Source organism: Pocillopora verrucosa, chromosome 8 (assembly GCF_036669915.1).
Source record: "Pocillopora verrucosa isolate sample1 chromosome 8, ASM3666991v2, whole genome shotgun sequence".
Taxonomy (NCBI): Eukaryota; Metazoa; Cnidaria; class Anthozoa; order Scleractinia; family Pocilloporidae; genus Pocillopora; species Pocillopora verrucosa.
This window is the reverse complement of record NC_089319.1, coordinates 3996861-4023773: the sequence shown is the minus strand read 5'-3', so window position 1 is coordinate 4023773 and position 26913 is coordinate 3996861. Positions and strand designations below refer to the sequence as shown.

Sequence of the window (26913 nt, the reverse complement as noted above, 5' to 3'; positions counted from 1 at the left end):
TAACACAGCAAACCAACAAGTCATGTGACCATCCCTATAAGTGCATGAAATTTATCTTAAATACAAAATTTAGGTTAAACTAAATTGGGTTTTAATTTCTTTCAAATTAATCTTTTTTATGAAGAACTGAGAGTATTTCAAATAATTGTCAGTTTAGTTTTACCCTACAGACCCTTACAACCTTAAATGTTTAATCCCAAAAGCACACTTCTTTATGCTTGACATAATAACTGAACATACTGAACATATTTACTACAGATATTAATTCAAACTGAGCTTCCTGTTCACCTTTCCTTCCCTGTGCTTTTCCTATAAGTTCTTTTCCATGACCAGTGGTGGGTATTACAGTGAGGGGTAAAGTACCTAAGAACAAAAAGTACAGGGAGAGATTAGCATTCACAGCCTCTCTGCAGATACGCTGTAAGTTGTTCCCCATAAGTTGTACTCTTAAATTAATACTAACACCACATTACTGCATTGAGATAATTCTTCAAAGCTTTGTCAAATAATAAATTGTTATTACTGTTCACAAAAACTTTCCATAATAACTTAATACATCTTTTAATTTTGTTTTCACCTTTCAGTTTCTCTGTCTCAACAATCTTTGTCTTCTGTTTCCATTTTTTCAGCTCTTTTTGTTTTTGTGGACTTTCACTGGTTGAAATTATGGAGTGGAATTCAGAAGATGAGGCACCTAAAATCAGATTTAAAAGAAAACAAATAATGGGGCAATCACTAAATACTGACATTCAAAACCATACAACACACCTCAAATCATTTTTATAAAAACCCCACACACAAATACAGGTAACATTTTCTTTTATAGCTTCTCCAACTAAAATCTTGCCAATTTTTATTTTAGCTTGTTTTATTTTGTTTATATTTGGAGCCAAAGATAAATACAAGCAGACAGAAAGGAAAATATACTAGGAAATTTCTTGAAAACAAATCACTTCTAGCTACAGATTGTCATTGTATACATAGTAAGCATGAGCTTAGTCATGAAACAATTGGTTGAATATCTTGGTCAAAGCCTGGACCCCCTCTACACCTCTGTTACCCCTATGGTGCACCATGTTGAATGAGTGATGCATTGTGTTTTTATTCATTTCAAAACATTTTTCTGAAAGACCAGGTTTTTTTCTTTCTTTCAACTGACCTCTGAGTGCATCCTTCTCAAGAAAGTACAGTTTGTATGCATTGTACTCTTCTGTGTCCATCGTTGTTTTCAGCTTCAGTTCTGCCAGGTTAAGTTCCTTCAAGATCTTTTCAGTTACAAAACAATCTCGTACCATCTTATCCAAAAGGCCACAAGAGTAATCGTCCCATAATTCCTCCAAGCTTGAGAGAGAATCACACTTTACTGTTATCACCAACCTTTCCATAGAAACACCTGTAATGAAGACCTTCATTTCTTGTAAGTATTCCTTAAACTCATTGCGTTCATCCCTGCTCTGTGCTGGTGTAGTATCAAGGTAATTCATGGCAATTAAGCACAAGACTTTCTTTTTGATTGGTTGGGGATCTTCTAAATCTGCATCAGAATGTCCTTTTCTCTTTGTGCCTGAAGCTGTGGATGCCTTCTGATATCCTGCTGGCTCTAAAACTGAAGCTGTATTGTAAGCATCTTGATCTGCACGTTTCACATGTTCCACATCAACTTTGATGTTCAATTTCTGATCTGTTGATTTGGAGCAAAGTGTCCAAGTTAAAATTGTGCTTCAGCTGCACTTGAAACCATTAATATCACATTAAACTTCAAACATATTGGATATTAGTCTGCTTGCAGGTCCTCAGTATTAGAGGGCTTCTACACCAGTGTTCCTTCTCCTAAAACCTGAAATTTCACACCAATCCTCCAATTAAACAGTACCCAGTACACAAAATTTTTGCAACATGACAAATTTCATGCACGTATTTGCAAGATGAAAGAAAGTGGGAAAAAGTTAATGGTGACTGAAAGGGAACTATTACTGCTAGTTTATCCATATCAAAACATTTACAGAAATAAATCATGCAATCTAGCATGCATGCAATGATAGCATGTTATCTACATGTACCTGGCTTCAGTCTTTTACAATAGGTTTCTGTATTTCCACATACAGTGTCAAAGTAAAAAATGGAGAGATTAACATCACAGCTTCTCTACAAATGTTTAGTTCCCATAAGTGGAACTGTGTACAATTATATTAAATTATTGATGCCACATTATTGCACTGAAATTATCCTTCAAAGATTTATCACATAATTGTTATTACTGTTCACAAAAACTTTCCATAATAAATTAATACAAGTTTTTAATTTCTTTTTCACCTTCCAATTTTGCCGTCTCCATAATCTTTGTCTTCTGTTCACTTTTTTCCCATTGTTCTTTTGTTAGTGGACTTTCACTGGTTGAACTTGTGGAGTGGAATTCAGAGGATAAAGCATCTAAAATCAGATTTACAAGAAGACACACATTTTAAAAGATAAAGACACCTCAAACTATCTTTAAAAACACCCAACATGCAAAAACTAGAAAAAATTTTCTTTCATGGTCCCTCCAACAAAAGTCTTGCCAATTAACCTTTGATTAATGGATGCAATCAAATAAATTAAGGAAAGATAAAAACAACCCTATAGAGAGGAAATATCAAGCCAGATGTCTTAGTAGGAAAGATAACAGGCTACTGGGAAGAGATGTTTGAGAAGAATAAAACATCAAATGAAACATCTTGCAAACAAATTACTTCTTGCATTGGCATGGTTTACATACAGTAGTCAGCATGAATTTGTTCAAGAGACAAGTTCCCTAACTCTTGATATAAAAACTGGACCCATCTCTTCATGACATGTACCTTACCATACGTCATGTTGAAAGACTGATGAATTTCATTAAAAGCCCTTGACAAATAATTCATAGTAGGACCAGGCCTTGTTACATCCTTTCTACCAACCTCTAAGAGCATCTTTCTCAAAGAACATTTTGCATGCATTGTACTCTTCTATGTCTATTGTTGTCTTCAGCCTCAGCTCAGCCAGGTTCAGTTCCTTCAAGATCTTCTCAGTTACAAAACAATTCTGAACCACTTCATCAAGACGACCAGATGAGTAATCTGTCCACAAGTCCTCCAAGATCATTAGAGATTCACACTTCACTGTTATCACCAAACTTCCTTCAGAAAAACCACGAATGATGAGCCTCATTTTTTCTGCATATTCCAGAAACCTATTGAACTCTTCAATAGACTTTGGCTTTATGGCATTGAAATAACCATGAACAATTGATAGAAACATTTCCTCTTTACGAGTGTGGAGATCTTCTGTTTGTGGACAAGATGCACTTCCAGATGCAGCTGATGTAGCAGATACCCTGGGCAGTATAACCTCTTGGCATCTGACAGACTCTGTTGCCAACATGCCAGTCTGCATATTCTGTTCTTCAGGTTTCAAGTAATTCACATCAACCTTAATATTCATTTCACCACCTGTTAAATTGTAACAGTTAAATTTAATCCTAATATAAAGTATAATATAATATAATATAATCCTATGATATAATATAATACAATCCTATAATATAACATAATCCTATAATATGATACAATCCTATAGTATAATACAATCCTATAATATAATATAATCCTATAATATAATATAATATAATAACAAGGTTTTTTCCACCTCCTACCTAATTAACCACTGAAATGTGAGAACATTACAATGAGGCAACACCAATCAAACATAGAGCTTGTTATCAATGAATAGATACCAACAACATATTGATGAAATGAAAATGATTACCACATACAGTATATATATATATTGCCTCAATTTCTGTTTCTTTTGCATCTTTATCTCATTCAATAGTAGAATCAAAATTCTGATGGATCTAAAAGATTAGTTTCAAACATGGAAATATCTAAACAGACCTAGCCACGGTGATACATAGGCATGCCTAGCATGCAAGAGTCATTTTTCTGGCTGGGTGGGTTAAGATGGGACATTTTGTGTAACTAATGTTTTCATTTTTGTAACAGGAAAAGAGCATAATTTTTAAACAAACAAAAATATTGCATTACTTCACCATAAGAGAAAGAAAATAAAAACCTAATTTATCTGAATTCACAAGGGTATTTTGTGATCTATCGTCTCTATTGTCCAAATACTTCTCAGCAAAAATAAAATGCATCCGCGCCACATTTACTGTTGTCTCCTTCACAGCCATAGTTTGGTCCCATCACACAACACCCTCTATTCCCCGTTTGAAAGAGAGCATGTTGCATGAAGACACCAAATAACAGTTGCAAAAGAGACCACACTATCTGCTGTTCCTCTAACAGAGAGAAAATGAAAATTATTCATCAACAGTTAGTTGTCCAAAAAATAGAATTCCACCTAATTTTATAGCAAAAAGCAAACTGAAATTCTATTGTATTTCCAACAGACCCTCACCAAAGATATATTGTAATCTTGAATAAGTTAGGATACATTAAACAAGAGAAAAGGAAAATAATTCAAAGAGGGCTCCTTCATTGATTGTTGCCCATCTGGACTTTGCCCTGTACGTGCGAAATACATTATAAAATGCAGGTTGTTTACAATGAATTGACATGTGATTGGGTTAAGTCCATGGTAGCAGTTGCATGGAAAGTTCACCATCAGTCCCATTTAGTTCTTTGTGAATTTCTTTTTCTGGGGGTTGGAAAATGCATTTAGAATATGTGATAAAATGCAGGTTATTTACAAGGAAATGACACATGATGGAGCAAAGTCTAAAGGTGCAAAGTGGAATTTGATTGGTGGAGTACAATTCAAGCACATGAAAAATTACACAATATTCATGTAGTGCAATGATTGGGTATGTTCTTATTGTACTTTGAACATTATTTCCATGGTACTTGATGGAATGTGAGTTGTTTGGCATGTGCATCATAAGTAAAAGAAAGGAAAAAACATATTTTAACTTTAAAATGATAGAAAAAGTCAAATGTGATCCTTCCATATCCTGATAAATCTCAACCTTAAGGCAAAGGCCACAAACCGGTACACTTAACAAATGAGCCCAAAATTTCTGGTTAAGACCATCCTTTGTGCACAGTCCCCTGATTTGATGACATAATTTGCAAGAAAACAATACCCAAATGCTGTAAATGGTGTAAGATATCCTAATGCTGTAATATGATTGGTGCAAGATACATACCCTTACAAGGCAATCTGATTGGTGCAAAAGACAGTGCACTTGAACACTTGTAGTCCAACCACAACTCTAGATAAATGCAACAACTCAGGACTAAAGGTGCACTTTACTCGTTCTTGTGTTTATCTACACGTACCAGTACTCAGTTTACCTTATGTAGCTCAGTCTACACATATGGTTTAGCTTCCTACATGTAGCATAACATTTCAGCAAACGTACTGAACAAAATGAAAATTAAAAGAAGTGGACTCACCATTTGCAGTTTTCACAACATTTTCAATCAGCCTGTTAAACCTCTCACATTCTGCTTTCCAAGAGTAAACATTCCTGTAGTTCTCTCTAAGCTGTCTGGCATTGGCTTGTCTCTCTTCTGGACTTTGGCTGGAAACTTCACTTATCCTCCGTGCCCATTCATCTTCATCTGATCCAACAATGACAGTGTTTCCACCTATTACATTTTGCAAAGCCTCTGCTATGCCAGATTCACCAGAGACAAGAATAGGAACTCCACAAGAAATGGCCTCGAGGCCAACTAACCCAAATCCTTCAGTACGTGAAGGAAGAGCAACTAGATCTGATTGGTGAAACATTTCTTTCAGTTCATCCTGTTCAGTGCAATAACCACGAATGGTTATCTGCTTGCGTTTGATGCATGTGCTCTGGAGAAACCATCGCTCTACGTTTCGGTGCTCACCAGGAGAAGAGCCAACAAATGTGAGCTCAAATTTCCCTCCAAGGGAACCTATGGCATTTGCTACTATATCATAACCCTTTAACGTAAGGTCTTCAAAGGTTGCTCGGCCGAACATGAAGACGTTGAATGTCTTCATGAACATGTAAGACTTAAAGGCATTCAACATCCTCGATATTACACCTGTATGTTCTCTTGATTCTATTGATTCGTTGCAAAACTTTTCCACGATTCCGGGAGTGATGATCTCTACTTCCACATTTGGTAGACTTCTGCTGTACTTCTGTTGTAGACGTGAGCCGACAGCGACAACTGCATCCGCTGCTTTACACAACTCAATTTCCATCTTGTGCTTCTCCTCGTTCTCCTCGATCGTATCTGTAACAGCCGTGGCAGTAGTTTCTTTGAACTTTCCAAGGTCTTCGCAGAAGACGTGGACGAACTGAATCCATTTACATCTTGTACCTCGTACAATGTGACATGCTGGAGTTCCAAGTTTTCTGCCATGACCGATCACAATATGCGGATTCGGAAGCTCTGGAGGTGGAACTTTCAACCAATCTAAGGGATCTCGAGATCCAGGAACAGTCTGAGCGGTGATTAAATTCACTCCATGTTGTTCAGCATCTTCTCTGTCCTGATCATCGCTCCTCGAGACATAGCAGTGGATGTTCAAGCTACCAGTCGTTGTCTCTGCCAAATTAATAGCTAACTCGCGATTGAAAGTTGATAATCCACCTTTCGAAGATTTCCACTCGTCACAGAGAAACATGGCATCAATAAGCCTCTGTTCTCTCTTCTCCTCTTCGCTAGTTGTAGCAGTGGATGAACTCGAACACGCCATTGTTAATATCGGTCTAATTGCTTCCAGCAGTCGATAAGTTTCACTTCACTAAATGTCACGTATAATGGAAATTCGTAAAGAACATTCACGTTTGACTCCATCTCGAATACCTTGGGTGTCTGACGCAAATGGCTTAAGTTACTGAATGCTAAGGGTACCTCAAGAGACTCCAGAGGATCTTAACACGGAAGTTGCATCTATAGATCAGGGTTAGCTGTTCAGCGGCACGAGATAATGTCATGTATACGGCCGCTCATGTCACTTTCTGTTCATGAGGGGATTCATGCAACTGTAAAATATGTGAAAATCATCCATGTGAACCTTTATAGAAGAAAACAATAACCAAATTGTGGTAGGCCGCTAAACTAAATTTAAGCAGGGAAATCAAGAACGCACAAGTTTCATGGAAAACGAACATGGTGAAATACGAAAAGATGATGTTGAAGACAAGGACTTCAACACGATTGTAAAGATATCTAGCCTTCGGCACAGGGGTTTCTGAACAACGCCCATTTTACTGCCAAGGCCGTCTGGGCACGATGCCGTGGAACGGACACCAAGCAAGAACTGGGCCTTTCAGAGTATCTTCGACGCTCTCAGGTGTTTCCATCCCTCTCCAAAGAAGGAGTTCCTATTCGAAATTCGAAATAGATGTGTTCTGATCAGATCTTTGAATACTGACCTTGTAGTGCTACTCAGACAAGAGCTCTTCTATGTTTATTTCTTGTTTTCAGACCCTTCTTTGAAGAATTCTTTTCCTCTCCTTCCGTGAGATTGATTACTTGCACTGATGAAGCACAATTTACTTCTGCACATGATGACATTACTCCTCAAGTGCGGTCTTTCATACCTGTATTCTCCGTGTAACGCTTTGGCAAATTTTTCCAGCAGAGTTTCTGTCCCCTCTATTTCACTTTAATGTAACGCAACTATTTGCTTTATGATGTGGTATGAGATTCTGCTGGTATCAAAGTTTTATCCTGGTTGGCTTTCTGAGATGCTTCCGGTACCATGCCATTGTTTGATTGTTTGTGTTAAATGAAGCAGAAATGGGAGAACAACAGTAAAATATCCAATTTGATCTTAGAAGTTATTCTGATGTCTCAACGAGACCAGAGTCGTTTTTGCAGTGCGCCAAAGCTTTTTGCCGCTAAATCAATTAGTCTCTCAACCTCGAGATTTGATGAATTGACGACAGTGACGTGCTCAAGTATTTAACAGACTTGGTGTTTCGGTTTTCTCCATTGATCAATATGTCAGTTTAATGGAAGACTTTGAGACTAGACTAGTTAAACTAGTTAGACCCCGTAGGTTTCAAAGAAGTCCTAATTTTAAGGCATCAATTTTTAATCCGACAGATCTACAGCAAATCACTTGGTGATCTACAATTTGCTTGATGTTATCAGTATCAGCAGCAACCGGGACAGAGTCGCTGGTAGACATAGTCTCTTGTCCTTGATGGAGCTTTGAGTCTCAGACTTGCTCAACAGTTATCAATCTATCCGAGCTTTATGCCTCTGACTTAAGAGCAAAGTATCAAGCTTTATCTGACTTTTCAGTCAGTACCAATTATCGCTTCAAACAAACGCTGTTTGCTCACGTCTGTTATATTCCGATTTCCTCACAGGTTTAAGCTCCGTAGTTTGCAGTTGGTATCAGTTAAGGCTTTACACAAGTACCTTATTCCTTCATCTTCTAACTCATTGTCAAGATATCTAAGATCGTTAATGTACAGTTCTTGTTGGTTAAAGCTTCAGGTGAGTCCTTTAATACTCTATCTCCTAATCTACTATAACTGACATTTAAACTAGTTAGTTTGCAGTTACTGCTGGTCAGAATGGTAAACAAGAGCATTATTCCTTCTTCCCCTAGCCTATTGCAACTGACGTTTAAGTTGGTTACTGACTTGTTGTTAGGGCTGATCAGTGCATCACACGAGTGTTTAATCTTGTTTTTCCAAAGAAAGTCCCCGTGACGGTCGAATTAGTTAATTTGCAGTTGACACCGATGAGCGCGTTACACAAGAGTATTATTCCTTCATCTCCTGCCCTTTTGTCACTGACGTTTAAGCTGGTTAAATTGCAGTCACTACTGATCGGCGCTTCACACAGGTGTTCTAATCCTTGACTTTGTAAACCATTGTCAAACATTGTCAAGCTGTAAAGTTCAATCGAGTTAGCGCTGTACTTAAGGTCTTGAAACCCTTATCAGATATCCGACTGCTAGAGAGGATTAATCTGGTTATTTTCCAGTCCCTGTTGTTGATTGCTTTACACAGTGTTACCAAACCAGGGTCGTACTGTGTTGACCACGCCTTCAATATGCCTGACGTTGAACTGTACAACGATATACTAAACATTTCCTTGTCCTCGTCCTCGTCCTCGTCCCACACTTCATGATGCCAGTTCCATAGCAGTTTACGAGTAGATAGCTCATCCATAAACAGCAGCACCACTTGCCATGCACATCCTCTGATATGAGCATAAAGAAATGTTTTCAATTCGTATTTATCCGTTGATTCTCGAAATTTCGATTGGAGTACTGTATGATTAAAATAAAAGGAAAATTAGTATTTTACTTGAAAACATAATTGCGAAGAAAACATCTTTGCGGATCTTTCTCGTTTTTGTCTCAAACTGACAAACCACAAAAAGTACCACGGCAAATTGGAAACAAGAGAGTGATGTTAACACGAATGCATGAAAATAGATAAATGAACCAAAGATAGAAAAAATAAATGGAATTCTACACTTTTTCAATAATGTTGTCAATGCAAACAGAGGGGATTTCAGCTGGAAAAATAAATTAAAAAATCAAACAAACTGAAAACGAAGAATAAAATCATAGCCAAAAAAAGAGCTGAAGTTATACTTTTGCTCAGGAAATATTTTCGGTAAATTGCATTCATATGCTAGTTCAAGAAGTTATCCTGCCCATACATGAGTGACAAAAAGAAGGCACGAAGAAAACTTGAGATGCGAGCCAGCGGCCATTTACTTGCGCATGCTCGATGGATAAAAAGGACACCCGCTGGTCGATGCTTAATCTATCGCCGCATACTGGCACTCTTCTCGACAATTATACATCAAGAAACTTGAAATTGAAGATACATGATTGTGACCTGTCTTATTCATTCATTAAAACTGCACCAGAAAAACATGAAGAGGGTGCGAAAGTTGTTTCAGTTTAACCGACCAACGACATGGCTAATCACACGTTGTCATCACTATAAAGACTTTTCAAAGAACTCAATCGTTTTGAAAATTACGTTACCGAGTACAAACCCAGCTGATCACGAGTAATGGAAGTAAGATCAAGCTTAGTCATCTAAATGACTGTTATGAAAATAAAGATATAAATAAAGCACAATAAAGATATACCAACGAATAAATAACTTTGAACGCTCAAAAATTTTTGGTTTTTTTTTAGGGTAGGGGTCTAGAAATTTAGAGGGAGGGCTGAATAAGCTTGACGCAGTTCTTTTTACTTGACATACGCGTTCGATTTTCCTTTCCCTTTTCTGACTGAGAATACCTGGCCTCTATTTGCTGCAAATTGTAGGCTCTGTCAAGGAACAGATGCAGTGTCTCTAGACCTGTGCATTTTTTTCTCATGTACATAAGGTTTAGTTGAAAGGAAGAATTAAAGATTGAGTGACGTAACAATAAAAGATATATTTCCCTTTTCAGTTTCGACCTTGAGATACTTTAAGCTGGTACAGATACTGACTGATCCAAAAAAAAAACCGTTGCGGATAGTTTTATTCGCTAGTTCACATCGGAAAATTTGACTAATCTTCCTAACCTCTTGAAAGCTGATAGCACAAAGAATTTTGCGCAGGTACCGAATGCACTGAAGTTAAAAATCTCCTGTTGGAATTAAATGCCTATATAAGCTGCAGCCCTGACGACATTCAGTCAAGAAATAATCTTGAAATGTTGCAGTAACTCACTAGCCTCGCTCCAATGCACTTTGTTTAATGATTCATTCAAATTTGGTATAATTCCGAAGGCTGGGAATATAGCTGTTTATTTAATTGTTTTTTTCGAAAACAGCTCAGTGATACTCCGCTTCATATGAAAGGTGCCAAAATTAAAGTAGAGAGCTACAGACCTTTTTCCCCTGAGCTTCTATTGTCAGTAAATTTGCGAGAAGATTGAAAGGAAGTCTATGGCTAAGTCCAAGCAGTTGGTTTTATGGAAGAGCGTTCTTGCCAACCGAAATTACTTGACACTTTCCCGCAAAGAGCCCTGAACCAGGCTCTTGCGCAAGCCATTTAGAGTTTTGCTTTTGACCAAGGAGGGACTTACCTCTATTTATTCAAGACCAAATACAAACGGGAAAAGAACCTTCATGTCCAAATAAAACGGATACGTGTGTTCTAGCTCGTGTTTCCTTCATTAAGGCTCTATTGACATGTTCAAGATCTGTTAAAGCTAGATAAATATTTATTTCATTCAACAGCAGTCCTTGCACATACTCAATGTCCTTGGTTAATGTACTTCGCAGTTTAGTGTGGTCTTTTCAAAAATATCAAATATATATGTGAAATATATCTACCAAGAGTTGAGAACTTTAGAACAGTAACCTAAATATTATCTATTAGATTACATATACATTACATTCTGAACTATTCCAGTTAATTAAAAAAGAGATTCTAAATTATAAAAACTACGTTACCCGTACGCAATTTCCTACGATTAGTATGTAATTTTAGAGTAATACATAACTCTTCTCTTCATAAAATCATCAGCTACGATGAAAAGTTACGAGCTGGAGCACAAGCTTTGTGTAAATGACTTACTAGGTAAAGTCCAAATGAACTCATTTGAACGAGAATACAATTGGTTGTACAACGCCTACATTTGGCTTCGAAAACGAACAAGGCAGAACAAAACATTCCTTTTTGTTCAAGTATATTTCAATTAAGCTTACACATTATACTCTTGGAGTCTACTAACAAAAAATATGAAAGCCTATAAAAGATAAAATGCTGTTATTTTATTTATACGTCACTTTTTCATGTAGACTTTTTAGAAGTTTTCTTTAAGAACACAACGATATTCATTTAAAAGGCTATCACAATATAATTCAATATTCTAGGCATCTTATTATTCCTAAATCACCAGTATAACGTTTTGCCTGCAGATTTTAAACATTTTCACAAAAATAAGCACAGTTTGCCAACAGACCCGTTATACGAAATTGCAACTACGCTTCCAAAAAGAGACTCACTATTCAGTTACATTTACAGTCTACTTTTTAAAACGGTGAAATTCTTCTATCGAATAATGAACGTTTAATAATCGTTTGAGTCATGATACCGAGTCATTTCTCATCTTGATCGCGATGTTTCGACTGCCTCACTGCTGGTCATTTTTAATACTCCGTTCAACAAGTGATAGTGACTAGAAGGTCAGTTATCTAATTAATTATCTTGAACAATAATCTTTCAGTTGTCATTTATAAAAATTGATTTTTTTCATGACAGACGAAACGTTAGAGGAGGAACCTGTCAGGGCTCTGTGCCACTTACTTGTGACTTGCTCCACTTTTTAGTTGAACGGGAAAGTCTAAGACCTCCTCTAACTTCCCAGTCAGTACCAGTTAACATTTGAGACAAACACTTTTGGCCTTCATCTGTTACATTCCAATTTGCGTGGAGGTTTAAGCTGCTTAGTTTGCATTTGGTATCAGTCAAGGCCTTACACAAGCGCTTGATTCCTTTGTCTCCTAACCTATTGCCACTGACGTTTAAGCTGGTTAGTGTACAGTTAACACTAGTTAGCGCGTTACACAAGTGCATGATTCCTTCGTCTCCTAACGTATTGTCACTAACGTTTAAGCTGGTTAATTTACAGTGAACGCTGGTTAGCGCGTTACACAAGTGCACGATTCCTTCGTCTCCTAACATGTTGTCGCTGACGTTTAAGCTAGTTAATGTACAGTTAACGCTGGTTAGTGGGTTGCACAAGTGTAATATTTCTTCATCTCCTAACCTATTGTTACTGACGTTTAAGCAGGTTAAATTGCAGTCACCACTAATCAGCGCTTCACACAGGTGTTTTAATCCTTGACTTTGTAAACCAATGCCATACAGTGTCACGCGGTAAAGTTCGCTCTGAGTAAGCGCGGTACTCAAGTTCTTCAAACCTGCATCAGATATCCTTCGGCCGGAGAGGATTAATCTGATTACTTTCCAGGCACTGTTGGTGATCGCTTTACACAGTGTTATCAAACCAGGATCGTACTCTGTTGGCCACGCCCTCAATATGCCAGACGTCGAACTGTATAAGGGTATACTAAACATCTCCTCGTCCTCGTCCCACACTTCACGATACCAGTACGATGGTAGTTTGTATTTAGGGAGCTCATCCATAAACAGCAGCACCACTTGCCATGCACCTTCCCTGATGTGAATAGTAAGGAATGTTTCCAATTCGTTTTTATTCATTGCTTCTCGTAATTCCTCCAGGGCTCGAGGTGATTGGAGTACTAAAGGATTAAAACAAAAGAAATATTAATCTTTTACCTGAAAACATTACAGCGAAAAAAACCACCTTTACATTTATTTTTGTCTCAAAACTGACAAACCACAAAAGATACCTTGGCAAATTGGAAACAAAAAGAATTTCGAGTCTCGGTGTTTCGACTTACTTTTGAATCATCAAAGGAAATGAGTTGATAAAACAAGGAGACGGACAGTAAGAACCGCACACGGCCTTCAGAAAGGGGTTTGTCTATAAATCATTTTTTTTTTCTTATTGAGAACAGGCATTAGACCGTGCACGTCATTTGATGATTGTTTCAAAAAAGAAAAAAAAAGGAAAAACCCAACACAAGATCACAAATCTGGATAAAAAAAAATCCCTTGACCACTACACAAACCTAGCATTTCTCAATAATCTGCAACAGAAAATAGATAACTGGACATGTGTTTGAAAACCAACACAAGCTTATTTTAACAATGTTAAGTACCTCGCCTGCGTAAGCCAAGTTTGACCGACTCATTTAATAAGTAGTTGATATAGCTCTGGAGTTCCTCTGGTAAACTGACATCAAACTTCGCTAGTCCTGATTTCATGGTCAGATAAATGGCGTTCTCTAATGCTATCATGAGGGACACAAAAAAGGCAAAAAATAATTCAGTACTTCAGGTCAGTTTAGATGAATTATTAAAATAAGGCACCGCTCTAAAGACAAATTAAGCGTCAATGTTGTCATTAACTGTGACAGATCACGGACAAGCTTAGGGTTAAATTTACATTTGCCATTCAAAGATATCACCAACGTTTGCAAAAGTTATTTAATGCACGAGCTAAATGAAGGTCTCAAAGGGGTAATGGTTTTCACGGCTAACGGTTAAAATTTAGACCATATTAAAGCTAACGGTTGACTTCTTTTCGTTAAGGAGTCTAAAAGAAACATTTCTTCGGTGAACCCTTTTTAATCTAACGTTAAGGATCTTCGAATTCACATCACATCAAATATATCATAGAGCCTGCACACCAACAAATGCGCAAACAAGGCAAACAGCATGCTCGGATTTATAAGTCGAACAGTAGGCCCCAGGAGCACTGAATTGTTCTCGAAATTGTACAAAAGTTGAGTGCATCCAATACTCGAGTATTGCTCTCCAGTGTGGTCTCCACACTTCAAAAAGGACTCGGTTATTTTAGAGAAAGTACAACGTAGAACATCTAGATATGCCGTCAGAAACATTGGCCGAGATATGTCGTATGAGGAGTGCTTAAGGACCCTTAGTTGGCCGACTCTACATCAGAGGTTATTTTCTTCGCTCACCGAGTGCTCTAGGACGGTTAATTATTTTATTTATATTTATTTAATTTATTTATATTTTATTTAATTATTTATTTATATTTATTTATTTTAGGATACAAACTTGAAAGGGATAACCTCTTTTGTTTCTTTTCACCTTTCATTGTAATTTGAATTGTGTAAATAAACTAGTTATATTGTGTTAAGGCTAACTGTTGAGATTCGTCAATTTTTACGCCTGACGCCAGCAGGGTATTAACACATCAAGGGTTTAAACGGATACAATTAAAAATGACTTAGCACTCTGATAAAATGCTCGAGTTGCATCCAAGATTTACTACAGTACCGCGCACTTAATGCATGCGCGTGCAAATCCCAAGCACTGCACGCGCGCATCACGCTACTACGCATAAAATGAAAAAGTACCTGTGCTTTTGCTAGAGTCAGTTGCAAAATTTGAAAATTTCTAAGACCAGGATGAGTTTATCCTGTTGAGCCAGATAATTTTTTAACACGCACTAAGAAGAAAATCACTTTTCCTTTCCTTTGTCTTTTTTTTCTATTATTTTATCATTTTTATTTTCTAGCGCAATGGGAGGTTTCAGTCTCCTTAATACATGGCCGCTAATGGCTGGGTTGCCAGGATTGACCACTCGTGAAAACAGTCTCTATCTAAGTGCTGGTTGCCAAAAGAGGAACTTAACTGATTTCTAAGCCTCCAATGAGCATTGCAGTTGTTAATTATTATTGCAGTAGAAGGCTGCAAGTGCAGGAGTTCCGTGGAGAAAGATATTTCGATTACGAAGTGGACCTGTTTAATAGCATTCCGCTTAAAAATTATTTTGTCTCTAAATTTGCATTATTTATTTACCTTCCATCCTGACTTTTTGAAGTCTAACTACTACCTTAATGATGGAAGCAGGGGAAGGTGAACTACCTGAAAAAAGGAGTAAACAGAAAAATGGTTTAAAGAATTTTAAACACCATTCTTTGTTGATAACATTAAATAAGAGCAGGGATAATCTTAAATATAGAGTAAATACTCATTATTCAATGTTCCAACATATCATGAGCGGCGCAGATGTTTTGCAAGTTGCTTGCGGGGCTTAGATATTTGAGAGATAATAATAGGAGTCCTTTAAAACAAACTAAAAGACAGTGTTTCACCTTTTAGCTTGTTAATTAAAAATCAAGCGTAAATACTAGTAAGTGCAACCATTTCCTTGCATCACTTTTCATATTTCTTTTGCCCTGTTCAACGGAGCCAATACGCATGTTTCACTTACCTTTCATTCTTTGTCTGTTAAGTTCTTTACAGAGTCGTTTTAGTTCTTCTTCAAAATCAGCAGTAAAGAGTTCAGGGGGAGGCAAAGTACCTGAAAGGAAAGGTAAACAGTAAGATACACTGTACTTAGCATTCACGGACTTACCTTACATAAATGGTTAAAAACAGGCATTTAACAAACACTGCACATTGTGTTAGGGTCATGTGTGAATAGCTGAAAGTATTAGATTACTATCTCACTTAACAATTTTAAACGAAGAGGAGTTGGCTTTAATAAGGAATAATTTCCCTTGAAAATGTATAATTTTAATAAGGAGACTGGAAGCATTCGTCAACAGTAATAAAATCAGATAAGAGGTTCTTTTAAATAAGGGATAATTTCCCTTGAAAAGAGATGATTCGATACAGGGGTGAAAGCCTTTAATAGCATTCTTGGATTTATTTCTCTCTGATAATGAATCATTAAACATTTTATATTCTCCTTCCATTCTGAGCTTGTGAAGCTCCATGCGTAGTTCAGCTAGTTTTTTCTCAAGATCAATGGTTGAAAATTGAAGGACAGAAAAACTACCTGAGAGAAAAGGTACACAGAAATATATTTAACACTTAATGCCTCACCTGATATAAAAAGTTAAAGCATACTAACATGTATGGAGGTCAAGTGAAAAACAATGATGCATGTTTTCCATTACATCATTGTGAAATAACCTATCTATAAGTATTATTTCATTATCAAATGCCACAGCTAATTTAATACTACCTTTGACTGAAGTTGTAGATTATGAGGCAAAACTGAATTCAAAATATGTTTCTTAATAAAACTAAGTTACTGAATAAGAGCTAAGAGCAGTATTGTTGGATAAAAGTAAGGACAGAAAAAGGTTAATATCTCTGTTAGGGAATAATTTCTCTTGCTGGAGAGTACTGGTATTTACTGGAAAAAATGAAATCATTTAATAGCATTGAGCTATTTACAAGGCTAAAATAAATAAAAAATTAAAAAGAAAATATTTTCAAACTAGTTCATCATCACCCTCGAGTTGAAAATGTTTGGTTTTTACTTTTCAATATTCTAGCTCCTTCTGAAACTTAAGCAAACTTTATGGACAGTTATTAGCATTCCTTGTATCATGCAATTTCTCCCTAAAAATGATAAGATATGAATTTTTCTATTCACCTTTCACTCTCAGCATCTCAATTTCCTCACATACTTTTCCTAGCTTCTCCTCAAGATCAGTGGTGGAGAGAAGAGGGGGAGGTGAAGAACCTGGGAGCAAAGGTATACAGAGCTTTTCAAAATTCAGTCTCTTACTTTACACAGAAATGATTACAACAGGTATACCTGTGCCATCAGCAAATTATAGTCATGTTAAAGTAAAATACTGGGGAAATGCATATTAAAGAAGTGACTGAAATAAACTCCCTTTCCTGCCACCCAGCACAACATTTCACTTGTTTTTTTCCTTCACTATAGCAGACAATTAAATACTTCCTCCAAAATCCGGACTCACATAATATAAAAGATAAATGAACATAAACAAACCCTTCTTCAATTGGGTGCAAACATGAGAATTTTTTGTTTTTGGGCAGATTTTTTTCTGGTTCATGGGGTCATGTTAGAAACTTTATGTTTGTGTAGTCACATTATTTCATATTTCATAAAATTTTTTATTTCTCTCATACCCCATTATTAATGACTCTCATAACTGCAGACACTAAATCACCCTCTTGGGTGTCTGCAGCCATAAGAGGCAACTGTACTTGGAAAAGTAACAACTGACATAACTGCTAAAAGAATTTAAGAGCATTCTATTTATTACCTAAAAATTTTAATTTTCACTATTGCTTAGCTTCTGTGTCTCTTTTCACTCACCTTTCTTTCCCTGAAATTTCACTGTGCTGTGTCTTGCTTCCACTTTTTTTGTGTGACCAGCAGTGGACAGTACAGTGAAGGGTGAAGTACCTAAGGAAAAAGTACAAAGAGCAATTCATGGTATCACTTAACCTGCAATTACTGATTGAAAATGGTATACAAAATCTATCTAAACTACATCACTGTCAGTTTTTTAAGGCATGCAAACTTTACTATACTCCCTTATGGTGAAGGACAGAGCGAGGGAAAACTAAATCAGGTATAATTTCCTTTAAAAAAAAAACATTTTTAATGAGAGCTAAATGTATTTAAAAGCATTCTCAGTCAAGTTTAACTGTGAAATTTAATTTAAGAACATCTTTCATTCATCTTTCATTCTTTGAAGTTTCAGATGTAGCTCTCCTAGTTCTTCTTCAGGGTCAAAGGTAGAAGATCCAGGAAAAGGCAACATGCATAAAACAAAGTATACACAGAGAGATTAGCATTTCTACTGATAAATAGTTAGAAAAAGGCATACCAACTTGTAGTTAAAGATAGATTTAAAAAAGGTGCTCAAAACGCCAACTCGCCGACGTTTAAAATCGAGTAGAAACGTCGGCGAGTTGGTCTTCAATCCAGTACAACTTATTAGAAGTTAAACACATAGAATAGTAAAAGGTCTTTAGGAAAAAGCAATTTTTTTCTTCCAACAAAGTTTATGAGGATCTCATGGCGAATAGAGCCAGGTAAACATCGCCAATGACTAAGAAAGCTTCAGACGTGAACGAGATATTATTGAGCGTGACAACGACACTGTAAATCTCAAATCACTGTAAATCTCTCATTATGTCAATCGGTTAGATTTTTTTAAGAAACTTGGCTTTCTGGACAAGATAGTCAGTAAAAAAAAAAAAAAAAAAAAAAAAAAAAAAAAAATCTTTTTATTTCCAACAAAGTTTATAAGGATCTCAAGGCGAATAAAGCAAGGTGAACATCGCCAATGACCAAAAAAGTTTTAGACGCGAACGAGATATTGTGTGACAACAACACTGTAAAGACTCATCAAGTCAATCGGTCAGATTTCAAAAAAAGACTTGGCTTTGTAGACAAGATCTTTGGTAAAAAACAATTCTTTTTATTTCCAACAGTTTGTAAGGATGTCAAGGCGAATCAAGAAAGGTGAACATCGCCAATGACTATTAAAACTTCAGACGTGAACGAGTTATTGTGTGAATCATAGCAACCACGCGGAACCACGTTTTTTTAACTTTAAAGAATGATTTATTCATGATCGAGAACGTTTGATGTACGATAAAATTAAAAAAAAAAATTTATTAAAATAAATTAAAATTTAATTAATTAATTAAATTAATTAATTAAATTTAATTTATTAAAATAAAAATTTAAAACGTTTAATCTCGACATTGATTTCAATAACTGAGCCGCTATTTTTTTAACCATTCTCATATTTCTCCCAAAATCCAAACACCTTACTCTGCAATCGCCTATTAGCCCTTCTTTGGATTCTGGTCAGCTTCTGGTTAGATACTAATCGTATTTGTATTGTAAAAGCGTTTAGAAAATGCTTGCCGTTCACTGGCATAGCCCGGTATTAAGACGGACCAAACGTAAACTCCTTCAAAAGTAAGCTACCGAAGCGTGAATCGAGAATGACGGTGGCTGTCACACAATAACTTGTTCGCATTTAAAGCTTTTTTTGGTTATTGGCGATGTTCACCTCGCTTTATTCGCCTTGACATCCTTATAAACTTTGTTGGAAATAAAAATAATTGTTTTTTTACGAAAGATCTCGTCTAGAAAGCCAAGTTTTCTTAAAAAAAATCTGACCAACTGACATGATGAGTCTTTACAGTGTTGTTGTCACACAATAGCTCGTTCGCGTCTGTCTGTCAGAAGCTTTTATAGTCATTTGCGATGTTTATCCTGCTTTATTCGCGATGAGATCCTTATAAACTTTGTTGGAAACAAAAAGAATTGTTTTTTTACTAAAGACTTTGTCCAGAAAGCCAAGTTTTCTTTAAAAAAAACCTGACCGATTGAAATGATGAGACTTTTCAGCATTGTTGTCACACAATAATTATCTCGTTGGCGTCTGAAGCTTTCTTGGTTATTGGCGATATTTACCTGGCTTTATTCGCCATGAGATCCTTATAAACTTTGCTGTAAGAAAAAAATTGATTTTTCCTAAAGATTTTTTACTTTTCTATATGTTTAACTTCTGATAAGTTCAATACTGGATTGAAGACCAACTCGCCGACGTTTCTACTCGATTTTATACGTCGGCGAGTTGGCGTTGGCGAGTTGAACCGTCGGCGACTTGACTGGATACCCTCAAAACATCTCTTTCATGTACACATACTCATGTATATTATCTCAACCCTTTAGATCCTATCATCAGTCTGCATATTCTCCACACCGCTCTTTATACATTTCTTAAGGTGCTGAAAAGGAGAATTTGCTTGCCAATCAAAAGCCTCCTTACCTGCTGACCATTTCCTTCATTCTCGTGACCTTAATGTGCGATTCAGGAGTGATATTATAAGGAGAAATTAGATGCTAATCACTCGTAGGGCTTAAAGGGTCTATTCCACAAACCAACTCAAATTCCCTTTAACATAGGTAGAGATTCAGGCACAAACATATTTGGAATAATTTACAATATTTAACATTATTTACAGCAATACTAATATTCATGGTGTTACTTTCACTTGAGAAATGATAACACAGCAAATCAACATGTGACCATCTGTATATAAGTGCATGAAATTTATCTAATACACATGACCAATGTCAGTTTTTCAATACATAATTTATGATTAAGGTTGAAAAAAAACCTTCATTATACTATTATTATACCATTATTATTATGATTAGTATTTTAATAATTATTATCATTATCACCATTTTATTGTTAATAATACTGTTTCACCATCCCCAGCGACTACCACCCTAACTTTCCCTTAGGGAAAACTAAATTGGGTTTTAATTTCTTTCAAATTAATCTTTTTCATGAAGAACTGAAACTACTTCAAATAATTGTCAGTTTAGTTTTACCCTACAGACCCTAGCAACCTTAAATGTTTAATCCCAAAGCACACTTTTTTACACCACACAATAGCTGAACACACTTAATTCACTTTAGAAATTAACTCAAACTGAGCTTCCTCTTCACCTTTCCTTCCCTGCCCTTTCTCTACAAGTTCCTTTCTGTTAGTGGTAGTGGGTATTACAGTGAGGGGTGAAGTACCTAAGAGCAAAAAGTACAGGGTGAGATTAGCATTCACAGCCTCTTTTCAGATACCCTGTATGTTGTTTCCCATATGTTGAACTCTTAAAATAGTATTAATATTATTAATGCCACACTGAATAAATTGAGATAATTCTGCAAAGTTTTGTCAAATAATAAATTGTTATTACTGTTCACAACAACTTTCCATAATAACTTAATATATCTTTTCATTTTGATTTCACCTTTCAGTTTCTCTGTCTCAACAATCTTTATCTTCTGTTTCCACTTTTTCAGCTCTTCTTGTTTTTGTGGACTTTCACTGGTTGAACTTGTGGAGTGGAATTCAGAGGATAAAGCATCTAAAATCAGATTTAAAAGAAAACAAATAGTGAAGCAATCACTGAATACTGAAATTCAAAACCATACAACACACTTCAAATCGTTTTTATAAAAACCCCACACACAAACAAAAGTGACTTTTTCTTTTATAGTTCCTCCAACAAACATCTTGCCAATTTTTATTTTAGGTTGTTTTATTTTATTTACATTTGGAGCCAAAGATAAATACAACCAGACAGACAGGAAAATAAACTAGGAAATTTCTTGAAAACAAATCACTTTTAGCCACAGATTGTCATTGTATACATAGTCATCATGAGCTTATTCATGAGACAATTGGTTCTATCTTGATCAAAACCTGGACCCTTCTTCCAAAGGACCAGGCCTTTTTCTTTCTTTCAACTGACCTCTGAGTGCATCCTTCTCAAGAAAGTACAGTTTGTATGCATTGTAATCTTCTTTGTCTATCATTATTTTCAGCTTCAGTTCTGCCAGGTTAAGTTCCTTCAAGATCTTTTCAGTTACAAAACAATCTCGTACCATCTTATCCAAAAGGCCACAAGAGTAATCTTCCCATAATTCCTCCAAGCTTGAGAGAGAATCACACTTTACTGTTATCACCAAACTTCCCACAGAAACACCTATGATAAAGACCTTCATTTCTTGTAAGTATTCCTTAAACTCGTTGCATTCATCCCTGCTCTGTGCTGGTGTAGTATCAAGGTAATTCATGGCAATTAAGCACAATACTTTCTTTTTGAGTGGTTGGAGATCTTCTAAATCTGCATCAGAATGTCTTTTTCTCTTTGTGCCTGAAGCTGTGGATGCCTTCTGATATCCTGCTGGCTCCAAAGCTAAAACTGAGGCTGTATTGTAAGCATCTTGATCTGCACATTTCATATGTTCCACATCAACTTTGATGTTTAATTTCTGATCTGATGATTTGAAGCAAAGTTTCCAAGTTAAAATTGTGCTTCAGCTGCACTTGAAACCATTAATATCACATTAAACTTCAAACATATTGGATAATAGTCTGCTTGCAGGTCATCAGTATAAGAGGACTTCTATACCAGTGTTCCTTCTCCTAAAACCTGAAATCGCACACCAATCCTCCAATTAAATAGTACCCAGTACACAAAATGTTTGTAACATGACAAATTTCAAGACGGAAGAAAGTGGGAAAAAGTTAATGGTGACTGAAAGGGAACTATCACTGCTAGTTTATCCATATCAAAACATTTACAGAAATAAATCATGCAATCTAGCATGCATGCAATGATAGCATGTTATCTACATGTACCTGCCTTTAGTCTTTTACAAAAGGTTTCTGTATTTCCACATACAGTGTCAAGGTAAAAAAAATGGAGAGATTAACATTCACAGCTTCTCTACAAATGTTTAGTTCCCATAAGTGGAACTGTGTACAATTATTTTAAATTATTGATGCCACATGATTGCACTGAAATTATTCTTCAAAGATTTATCACATAATTGTTATAACTGTTCACAAAAACTTTCCATAATAAATTAATACAAGTTTTTAATTTCTTTTTCACCTTCCAATTTCGCCGTCTCCATAATCTTTGTCTTCTGTTCAATTTTTTCCCATTGTTCTTTTGTTAGTGGACTTTCACTGGTTGAACTTGTGGAGTGGAATTCAGAGGATAAAACATCTAAAATCAGATTTACAAGAAGACAAACATTTTAAAAGATAAAGACACCTCAAACTATCTTTAAAAACACCCAACATGCAAAAACTAGAAAAAATTTTCTTTCATGGTCCCTCCAACAAAAGTCTTGCCAATTAACCTTTGATTAATGGATGCAATCAAATAAATTAAGGAAAGATAAATACAACCCTATAGAGAGGAAATATTGAGCCAAATGTCTTACTAAGAAAGATAACAGGTTACTGGGAAGAGATGTTTGAGAAGAATAAAACATCAAATTGAATGTCTTGCAGACAAACTACTTCATCTTGCATCAGCATGATTTACATACAATAGTCAGCATGAGTTTATTCAAAGACAAGTTCCATCAATCTTGATCAAAAACTGCACCCATCCCTTAATGACATGTACCCTACCATACTCCATGTGTTGAAAGACTGATGGATTTCATTCAAAACTCTTTACAAATATTTTATGATAGGACCAGGCCTTGTTACATTCTTTCTACCAACCTCTAAGAGCATCTTTCTCAAAGAATGCTTTGCATGCATTGTACTCTTCTATGTCTATTGTTGTCTTCAGCCTCAGCTCAGCCAGGTTCAGTTCCTTCAAGATCTTTTCAGTGACAAAACAATTCTGAACCACTTCACCAAGACGACCAGATGAGTAATCTGTCCACAACTCCTCCAATATCATTAGAGATTCACACTTCACTGCTATCACCAAACTTCCTACAGCAACACCAGTAATGATGAGCTTCATTTTTTGTGTGTATTCCATGAACCTACTGTGCTCTTCAGGGGACTGTGGTGGTGTGGTCTTGAGATAATTTTGCACAATTGATAGAAAGATTTCCTTTTCAAGGGCATTGAGATGCTCTTTCTGTGAATAGGACACACTTCCAGATGCAGTTGATGTAGCAGATGCCCTAGGCTGCTGAACCCCTTGACATCTGGCAGACTCTGTTGCCAACATGCCAGTCTGCATATTCTGTTCTTCAGGTTTCAGGTCATCAACTGCAACCTTAACATTCAACTTACCACCTGTTAAATTGTAACAGTCAAATTTAATCTTACTATAACAAGGTTTTTTCACCTCTTACCTATTTAACCATTAAAATGTGAGACCAAATAATGGTTGCCAAAGAGACCATGCTCACTGCTGTTCCTCTTGTGGAGAGAAAATCAAAATTACTCGTCTACAGTTAGTTGTCCCAAAAATAGGATTTCATCTAATTTTAATACAAAAAGCACACTGAAGTTCTTTTGTGTCTCCAATGGACCCTGGTCAAAGACATATAATTACAATCTTGATTAAGTGAAGATACATTGAACAAGAGAAAAGGATAATAATTTAAAGAGGGCTCCTTGATTGGCTGTTACCTATCTAGACTGTGCCCTCTGTGTGTGAATTACATGATAAAACGAAGGTTGTTTACAATGAATTGACATGCAATTGGGTTAAGTCCAAGGTAGCTAAAAGCAAATTTTATTTGTAGACAAATTCAAAACATGGGAGAATTGCAAGGAAAGTTCACTATCGATCCCATTTTGTTCTGTGTGAATTTCTTTTAGCGGTGTCAGAAAATGCAGTTAGGATACATGATAAAATGTAGGTTTTTTACAGGGAAATGACATGTCATGGAGCAAAGTCTAATGAGGTAAAATGGAATTTGATTGATGGAGTACAATTCTAGAACATGAAAAATTACCCAATGTTCATGTAGTGCTATTATCAGGTGTGTTCTGATTGCACTTTGAATGCTGTCCTTACTGACAGAAGAAGTCTTTCAGGTAAACAGCCAAAATTAGCTAATGGTATATCTTCCAGTTGCCAATTTTCATTCTCAGACAAGAGAAATGCTAACACCAAAGCCACTGAATACGCAACTTTTGGTTTTTCTTTAGTATATTGGTTTCCTTCCCTTTCTAGGAAACTTGGAACCTCATTGTCTGCCAGCGATAAGGATTTTTTAAGTGTTTTAGCTGCCATAATTCGAGAAAACTCCGACAAACAACTTGTATTGAGAGTCATGAAGGCTTTGCTGTTCATTCATCAACCTGACCGAGTGGTGCCAAAGGCAAGTGACGTGCAGCTGATTGGCTATATCAACACATGTGAAAAAATACAATATTTTTTCACGTGTTGTTATGGCTTTTCTCAGGGCCAAAAATCCTTGCATAACACAGCAGTTTATGTGATAAATATCCTTATGCAGCAATCTGATTGGTGCAAGATAAATACCCTCATGCAGCACTCTGATTGGTGTGAGATACATACTCTTCAGTGGCAATCTGATTAGTGCAAGATACAGACCCCTCTATTTAATATAAAAAAAAATAAAGTAGACAATTCACTTGTGGTCCAACCACAAGTCGAGATAAATGTAGTGACTCCAGACATACAGGAGCACTTTACTTGTTCTTATGCTTATCTACATGTACCAGTATTCAGTTTGCCTTATGTGGCTCATTCTACACATAAGGTTTAGCTTGTACATGTAGCATGACATTTCAGCAAATGTACTGAAAAAAAAGAAAAATTAAAAGAAGTGGGCTCACCATTTGCAGTTTTCACAACATTTTCAATCAGCCCTTTAAACCTCTCACATTCTGCTTTCCAAGAGTAAACTTTCCTGTAGTTCTCGCGAAGCTTCACAGCATTGGCTTCTCTCTCTTCTGCGCTTTCTTCATACATCTCTCTGATCCTTCGTGCCCATTCATCTTTATCTTCACCTGATCCAACAATGACAGTGTTTCCACCTTCTACTTTTTGCAAAGCCTCAGCTATGCCAGATTCGCCAGAGACAAGAACAGGAACACCAGCAGAAATGGCCTCAAGGGCAACGAGCCCAAATCCTTCGGTACGGGATGGCAGAGCAACCAAATCTGACTCATAGAACATCACCTTGAGTTCCTCTTGTTCACTGCAATATCGACGGATGGTTAGTTGTTTGCGGTTGATGCACGTGTTGTCAAGAAACCATTGCTCAACTTTTCGTTGTTCACCGGGAGATGAGCCGACAAATGTCAACTCAAAGTTCTCACCAAGAGAACCAATGGCATTTGCAACTACATCATAGCCTTTCAGGGAAAGATCCTCAAAGGCAGCTCGGCCAAACAAAGACACATTAAAATTCTTTACAACCGATCTGTCTACAGCCAATTTTGATTCATTGGAAAACTTTCCAAAGATCCCAGGAGTGATAATCTTCACTTCAACATTAAGGAGACGTCTGCTGTACTTCTGTTGTAGACGGGAGCCAACAGTAACAACTGCATCCGCTGCTTTACACAAATCAATTTCCATCTTGTGCTTCTTCTCGTTTTCTTCGATTGTATCTTCTGCAGCCGTGGCAGATTCTTTATATTTCCCAAGATCCTCGCAGTAGACGTGAACAAATTGGACCCATTTACACTTTGTAGACTGGGCTAGGAAATATGCAGGAATACCCAGCTTTCTTCCATGGCCTATCACCAGATGTGGGTTTGGGAGCTGCGAGGGTGGAAACTTCAAGCACTCGTGGGGGTCGGCTGAACCAGGAACACTTCGAGCTGTGATTAAATTGACACCATGTTGTTTAGCATCTTCTCTGTCCCGATCATCGCTATAAGAGACATAGCAGTGAATTTTCATGCTACCAGTCGTCGCTTGTGCCAAATTAATGGCAAATTCTCGATTGAAAGTTGACAATCCACCCTTTGAAGATTTCCATTCGTCACAGAGAAATATGACATCAAGAACCTTCTGCTCTCTCTGCTCCTGGTGGCTACTTCCAGCATTCGATGTATTGGAAGACGCCATGGTTATTATTGCTACGTTTTCCTTCACCAATAGATAAATCTCAATCCCCTAAATATCGCAACCGGCGGAGATTCCAAAGGACTATCCATGTCTAACGCCATTTTGCGTACTTTATTGCATTTGTTTATACTCAGAAAGATAAAGTATCGCCCGACAGAGCTGAATAATATTTGCGCATGCGTCAAGCTTTGGCGCGGAAAAGAGGAAAACGGATTTTGAG

General features: G+C 36.6%; 1 protein-coding gene across 4 annotated transcripts in view; it reads right to left on the bottom strand.

The window, feature by feature from the left end:
• The window catches only part of LOC131792916 (uncharacterized), a 153706-nt gene extending 126879 nt beyond the window's left edge, over positions 1-26827 (bottom strand). For 3 of the 4 annotated variants that reach the window (XM_066170801.1, XM_066170799.1, XM_066170800.1), the window contains exons 1-6: positions 5433-6881; positions 2937-3467; positions 2314-2430; positions 1160-1681; positions 578-694; positions 289-363 (exon numbers count right to left, since the gene is read on the bottom strand). In XM_066170801.1, the coding sequence (XP_066026898.1) occupies positions 289-363; positions 578-694; positions 1160-1681; positions 2314-2430; positions 2937-3467; positions 5433-6714 (2644 nt within the window). In that variant the 5' untranslated portion in view covers positions 6715-6881. Of the gene's footprint in view, positions 1-288; positions 364-577; positions 695-1159; positions 1682-2313; positions 2431-2936; positions 3468-5432; positions 6882-25450 lie in introns of those variants that run through there. The other variant, XM_066170798.1, reaches the window with a different exon arrangement.
• Positions 26828-26913: the final 86 nt, after the last annotated feature.